At 42.9% G+C, this 7,214-nt stretch overlaps 1 protein-coding gene across 1 annotated transcript in view; it reads right to left on the bottom strand.

Annotated features, from left to right (window-relative positions):
• The window catches only part of LOC111654665 (zinc finger matrin-type protein 4), a 51,283-nt gene that overhangs the window by 15,039 nt on the left and 29,030 nt on the right, over positions 1-7,214 (bottom strand). Inside the window, exon 5 of the mRNA XM_087173840.1 lies at positions 7,020-7,208. Coding sequence (XP_087029966.1) covers positions 7,020-7,208 — 189 coding nt within the window. The remainder of the gene's footprint in view (positions 1-7,019; positions 7,209-7,214) is intronic.

Here is a 7,214-nt window from a genome sequence, read left to right as displayed (position 1 = left end):
GGGGGGGTGGGGATAGACAGAACAATCGAAAGAGGAAATATCTGGAGGAAACTAAGATGTTTAAAAAGATGAAGGAGAGGAGACGGAGCTATGGTAAGGATAATGAGTTGACACACCGTAGGATGTGATGCAAAGTGCATGCTGGGTTTAATGACCAAGGGAGAAAACATGACGTGTATCTAAGCCCGAAAATATCTGCTTTACGCGTTGCGATTTTAAAATCGTCTTTCTTTCACAACGGCAGGGGAAGGAAATACTGCGTGTCGATGAGGGGAAGGCAATCAACAACATGACATCATTTGCTGTGTATTCTCTCTCACAGACACAATGAAGAGCTATATTTGTTTTCTCACATTTTGCACACTGCAAAGTTGTCACTGCAGAACTTTACTCAGATCAGCGATGAACAACTTTGCCACTGTATGACAAAGCAGTCAAACATTAATCACCAGTCCACGCTCCCTCTCTTTTGTCTGTGTTCTTTCTTTTTTATTTTCAGATTTTTGAAGATGAATGTGTGTAGTTTTCCGGAGGTGTTTGTTGTGACTGAAATCAGGTGTGCTCTCTCGTGTGTGGGTGCCCTTTTCTCGGCTGTCATTACTGTCCTTGAGATTTATGAGTTGTCTGTGTATTCCATCACCTTTTGACCTTCTGGGGCGGTAATTGGTGAAGTATGTTGGGAGATGAAGTTGTAATATTGTTAGGAGTGGTGGGAGGTCATTTAGACTGGGATGGAGCTGCATAATGTGGCATATCTGCTCCCTGTTGTCAGACAGAGAGGCTCTGTCTGTTTCCAGGGGTGATTAAAGACAAACAGTCATTTACAACAAACCCACGACTGAATTAGTTGCCTGGAGTAAGCGCTGTCTTTGCTTAAATGTTTATATTTGGCACCTGTTAGGAGCTAATAAATAATTCTGCATGTGTGAAAGGGAGAAAAACACGATAGTACATCCCCTTCTGCCAAAATGTCATTACTTCTGTCCTCTCTTAATGAAAAGGCTATTAATTGGAGAAGAGATAATTTGGAAAAGAAAGGAATGATAAGTCTCTCTCATTCTCTTTCCCTTTCTCTTCCCCGTAATTCTATACTGCCGCAAGGATTACACAAAGAGGTCTATTCTTGTATATGCGATTAAGTGTGTTTTATGTGCATGCGTGTATGTGCGCGCACACAAAGGCAGCTTTCCCTGCTTTTAGCCTGATTGATGTCACCTCCCCGCTGCCTGGCCGAGTAGCACTGATGTACAATATGCTGCAGTTTGTGTCTGTGCCAGACTGTGGGTGTGTGCCAGTCTTTTGAACACACACACACACACACACACACACACACACACACGAACATACACACACACACATGGCCACATGCACATACAATGTGTTTTGGTTAAAAAAGCAGTTCTGGCATTAGCCCACGCTGTGCCCTAATCCATGTTAATTACATGCAGGGAAAGTGTGTGTGTGTGTGTGTGTGTGTGTGTGCGCGTGCACAACACGAGTGACAGCACGCAGGGCAGGGCGGTGAATGTGGGTTTTTTGTGAGCATGAGCAGTATTTGTGAGGGTGTTCTAAGCCTTGTTAATTACACAAGAAGATATGCCAGGGAGAGAGAAAAGAGGGGGTGAGATGAGCTGAGGCAGTGGGTGTGGAGCTGTTTGTGTCTGTCGTTTAATGTATAGAGCCTCCCAGCATTGCTGGCACCCCTGGTAGGGAGACTCCTAAATGCTTGTCAAAAAAGTAATGAGCTACATTCTGTGCACAGAAAATTGAGAAAATTATGTTCTTTTGAAGAGCCTTGTTGCAAAGAAATTTAACATCTTCCTCCAGTTTCAGAGCCTGATATATTTTAACCGAAGCTCAGGCAACATTAATGATCCATTTGGAGCATGATGTTCATGGCTCCTTCCATTAGGACACTCTGCCAAGCTCTAACTGCAGATTCTTTTATTTATTATTTATGAGTCTCTTGTGGGTTTTCAGGTAGTGCCCAGCACTGACGATTGTAAAATCTAGTGTTGGTTAAATAGTGGGATGTTTTTTAGAGGCAGAGGGAGGAAATGAGCCTTAAACACACTGTACAACCACAGCTGAACATCAAGTTACATATGGATAATTTCAAGGTGGACTGCTCCGTTCTCCGCTGCCTTCCTATGGGCCTGACTGCAACTGAGAATCTTACTGTAAAGTACTCATCTGTAATTGTATTCACTGTGGAGGAAGCATAATAGTTTACGGAGCTCTTACTACCGCAGAGCCTTTGTGCTGTGGTACACCATTAGTTTACCATGCGCTTTGCAAGATTAAAAAGGAACTGGATCCAAAAAGAACCCCATTGAGATGCAATCAAAACCAACAGTCTGCAGCAAAGTCCTGACAGTACGTCTCACAGGAATATATCACGAATACCATTGCAGTGAGGGGCTGAGCATCGAGTGAGAGTCAGATTGAATCCAAGTGGAATTTTACCAAGCAACAAACTTTGGAGGACTTATAGAGAGACTAATTAGTTTTGTAGTGAATGTTAAAGTAATTGGAAAGACCATCTGTTTTAGACAAAAAAACAAAAACCAAAATCATACACAGGAAACAAACTCTCTCTGAACTATTGCTTTTAAATAAGGTGACCAGATTATTTTACATTTTCAGGTCGGCACTACAGTTTATCACCTTGTGTTATTTGTCCTCTGTCTCATCTCAACCCATGAATAATTCTTAAAGGTAGTTTATAATATGTGTTGATATTCAGGTATAGCAGTGCCAATATGAGTTTTTGGACTGATAACAAAACATTTTGTTAAAACTTCTCAATACCTTTCTTTGAGTAATATAAACAGGCTTTAACCCTTTTTTTTGCCACTTTGGGGCAGTGGAAACAAGCTGTAAACACAACATAAACATATTATCACCTCACCTTGATAAGGGGAACATGTTAGCAAGCAGTTGGTTATGTAGCAGACATAATGCTATTATGTTTCTCATGATTTGAGAAGTCCAATATTCACTGTATTTTAGCTCTGTGTTTGGTCTCCACCAGCTCCCCAGGGAAATTACCTAGCTCTTGCCGCTAAATGCTCCACTGTGTTAACCAGCTAGTTGCTAACTTTTTCTGCCATTTGGTGGTGAGCAAATAGTCTACAATGGTTTTTACAGTGGTGAGAGTGAAGAGAACCTAAAGTTACAGGCCGTTAAACCAAAACAATTAGCTAAAGGGCGCTAAAATGGTCTGAGAAGACCTGCAGCGAAGGGTGTATGTTCTTCACTAAGAATCTCGTCTTTCACATTACATATAGCCATTTGAACCATTGTGCACTTAAAGACATTGATTAGTGCAGCTTTAAACATGACCTCTGTCTACAGTGAGGGAAATTTTGTGACTTAAATCAAGGAATATCGGATTAAAGAATAAGTAGACAAGCCTAAGAATTAGAAGCTAATTCTCAATTCTTGACACTTTCCGGTACTTGATGCTACAGACACATTTCGAACGGCAGACTTGTTCACATGTGGGTATTACGTATTTGGATATACAGAGTCTACAGTATGTCTTGTTTATGTGTGAATGTATATCAGCCTGCTTGTGTCACAGTGAGTGCTGTCTCGTGGGAGAGGAGGTCAGCTCTGTCTCCAACTCAGGCACAGTAATCAATTACACACAATTTTCTCTTCTGTGGTACTTCACCTTCTCTTGGGTCCCCTCTCTCTCTTTCTCTCTCTCTATTTCTCTCTCTCTCTCTCTCTCTCTCTCTCTCTTGCACACACACACACACACACACACACACACACACACACACACACACACACACACATATGCACTCCAAATCCTAGACACTTATCTCACTGCTTCTAATTCTCTACTGAGTCTCCGGAGAGAAGAGACAATGCGTCGGCGCTGTCTTGAGGGGTTTCTACCCCTGTCGTGATTTATGTGAAGACGCAGCTGAGTCAGCCGGGCTCCATCCCGCGCCAGTAGCCACCCCCACTGCAACTCCCTCGTCCACCTCTGTAATCCATCTCCGGGGGTTTTGTCTGGCACCTAGCCATGGAAAATAACGACATTCTCCCCGGTGCCCTGTCTCCACAATTACACCAGAAAAATCCAAGAGTAAGAAACGGTGTCGATATTAATGTCATGGGGATTTTGTGATATGTTTTGGTTGTGAGAGTGTGAAAGGGAGGGGCAGAGGATAGAGAGAAAGATGAGGAGAAAATATGCAAGTACAAGTAAAGGTCAGTATCATCAATAGGATACAACCAGACAATACAGCGAAGCAGACTTTGCAGCCATAGTTTAGAGAGAGGGGAAACACTGGTGTGTAAATAATTCACCTGTGTCTTGTGGGGAGCTAATAAGGATGACAGATGAGATGTGACGAGAGATCTGAGCCCTTAGTGGTGTGTATGCACACACACACACACACACACACACACACACACACACACACACACACACACACACACACACACATTTACACACAACACAACCCCAGCAACAACAAACAAAGACACAAGACAGAGTACTGTATCACAGCAGGAGAAGGGTTGGAAAAGATAAAAAAGACTGTAAGGAGAAAATAGTTCCACAAAGGACGACAAAAGGACAGAGATGAATCTGCACTTGGCTGAGACAGAATTCCTCATCCCACCCCCCCACCCCCTCACTTTGCTCAGCTGCCGCTTCGCGTTCGACTCTCCCTCTGAGATTACACCCGGCACACCTGTGACTTCACACCTGAAGTGGTGATAAAAGCCAATCAGATGTGAGAATCTTGCACCAGTGGAAAAGTGTCTAACTGAAGAACAAACGATCACTGACAAAAGAGCTGTGCTGTGATGAATAAAGTGTTTCAGACTAAAGGCACTGGAACAAACACTTGATTGATGGCACATAAGATAGATCACACCAGCAGGGAGCTCACTTAGAAATCTTAGACCAGTTCATTGCCCTTGAAAAGAAGACAGTGAATAGATTTTGCTGTAGAGCGTTACTCTTCACTGGGTACAAATATCTTTGTTTAAACAAAGGAAAAAACTGACTTTTATATATGTCTGCTATACATTTACAATTCTCAGCTTGTTCTGTAGTCACATGCTCAGATTTGGAGTCAAATTCACCTAAAAAATAGCTGAGGTTGTGGGATCTGGGTCACAGTGTGTGGATGGAGGACGATATCTAACATGACACCGCTTAAAGCCTCTGAGCCAGTGTAGGCGGCAACATGACTCATGCTTTTAATATGATTGGCTTCTTGAGATAATGGTTTGTGTCATGGCACCTGGAGCACACAGCGAACGGCACGGCTTCAGCTCACGGAGGATTTGCGCGTGTGTGTGTGTGTGGTACAAGTACGTCCAACTCGTATGTGCGGTAGAGGTGTTGTGTGGCTTGTGTGTTATGTGTGCATGTTGGGCTGCATGCTGTGTACTGTAGGATAATAGATGTTAGGCGATATCACTCATAGGAACAAGAAAAGGAAAAGCATGGTGCCAAATACTATTAATAGGTTGGTTAGAATATCCTTCTGGCGGAAATGTGTGTGTGTACGTGAAAATCAGTGTCACTCTTACTGCTACACGTGTGTGAGCAGAATTAAAAGGGGGAGTGAAAGATAATCGAATAAAGCTTCTGCTATGGTAACTGTAATTTGATATACAATAACGAAAAATTTCAGTTCAGTCCTTTTGGTTCCTAATTGACTCTTTCAAGTGTCAGACTTGCGTTTCAACCTTCAGCAAAAATATCGATGTGTAATACCTTAGTTTTCTGTCTGAGCTTCTGAACTGTGTATTGTAGTTTCTCCTAAGTACGGTATACGCGCCATGCCAGCAGAGGTCCTCTGACAGTTTTACACATCTCGATGCTAGCACTAACAAGTGTGAAAGCCCTGCTGAAATGTGAGGAGACTGTGACCCCAGATGAATCTCATGGAAAGGTTAGACTGTGGCAAACAGATGATGAAATGGATGTGTCAAAATTTCACATCAGGGAGACACAAATATTTGCTCAGGATGATGGATGAGCTAACTCTTTCATCTTATTGGCATAGAGTCCAACCCTTAAGATTATTTACCCAGTAAACACCTTTCAAAGATTACTCTAGTGATTTAGTATGGCATTCTATTAAATTGAGGCTGATTTATAAAAAAAAATTGGTCAGAGTTGATTCATCAGAGACCCTGTGTCACTAGTGTGGGTCAAGCTCCAGAAACACTTGCTCCTACAATTACAATAATGCAACCTGACAGCATCTTTATGTTAGACCCACATTAGCTGGTAATCGCCCATGTCTTTCAAACTACACGCCCAGTTTGTAAGGTAGGCTTTCTAATAAAAAAAAAAAATCTGTGGCTCCCGAGCCCAAGACAGGATATCTGGATGATGTCACTTGAGTAATTTTCTCAGACTTGGCAAAGCTCCTGCAGAGCCACAAATTATATTATACAACTGTTTTCACAGGCTGACTTCACAGACTTTGACATATAAAAGTGGTGGAGAGCCTCTTTAATTCAGTAAAATTTATATATTATGACGGCCTTCCTACAAGACTATAAAACTTTACTAACTCTTTCTAAATTTAAAGGTAACTATAAGAAAGAATTTCAACTAACTGTGGGACATTAAGTCTTTACTGTATATATTAACGATGGAATAGTGGAGGGTGTGAATCTCTGGATTGAGTTGGTGGAAACATTCAGCATTAAGGACACAGGAGAAATGTAGTCGGTCATATAGAACCCATGTTTTTGACCAAATGTATGGTGGATGTGATAAGCCCATCTTTTACAGTAAGTGGTTGATGGTGCTAATTTTATCTGTGGATAACTGGGGTGGCTCACCTCAGTATAATATCCGTGTCATGTACACCACATTAAAAGGCATATGAACATTTCACAAGTCCACGCTCACTGCCGCTGATCTCCAATGTGATCTCCCCCTTATCGTTTTTCCGCGCACAAAGTCATTACACCCCTCCTGCCCTTCACTTGTCACTTGTGTCGGGCTCGGGGGCCAAGAGGCTGACCTGTGCTCTCCGTGGCATCCAGACTGCCTGCTAGCTGCTCCAGGAGGCGTGCCCTGGCTGCGTTCCTGCGGTGTTTCTTGCCCTCGTAGTGTTGCTGGGCCATCAGCGGGTTGTTGAACCAGGCGCCGCACAGGCAACAGTACTTCCCGGCCTCTCTTCCGCCGTTTCCGCCGACCACCGCCATGGGCCAAGGCA

The sequence above is a fragment of the Seriola lalandi genome, unplaced genomic scaffold (assembly GCF_002814215.2).
Source record: "Seriola lalandi dorsalis isolate HSWRI2012SDOR001 ecotype SW California unplaced genomic scaffold, Sedor1 jcf7180002054285, whole genome shotgun sequence".
NCBI classification, from domain to species: Eukaryota; Metazoa; Chordata; class Actinopteri; order Carangiformes; family Carangidae; genus Seriola; species Seriola lalandi.
The sequence above is the reverse complement of the archived record's forward strand: the minus strand, read 5'-3'. Positions and strand labels throughout refer to the sequence as shown.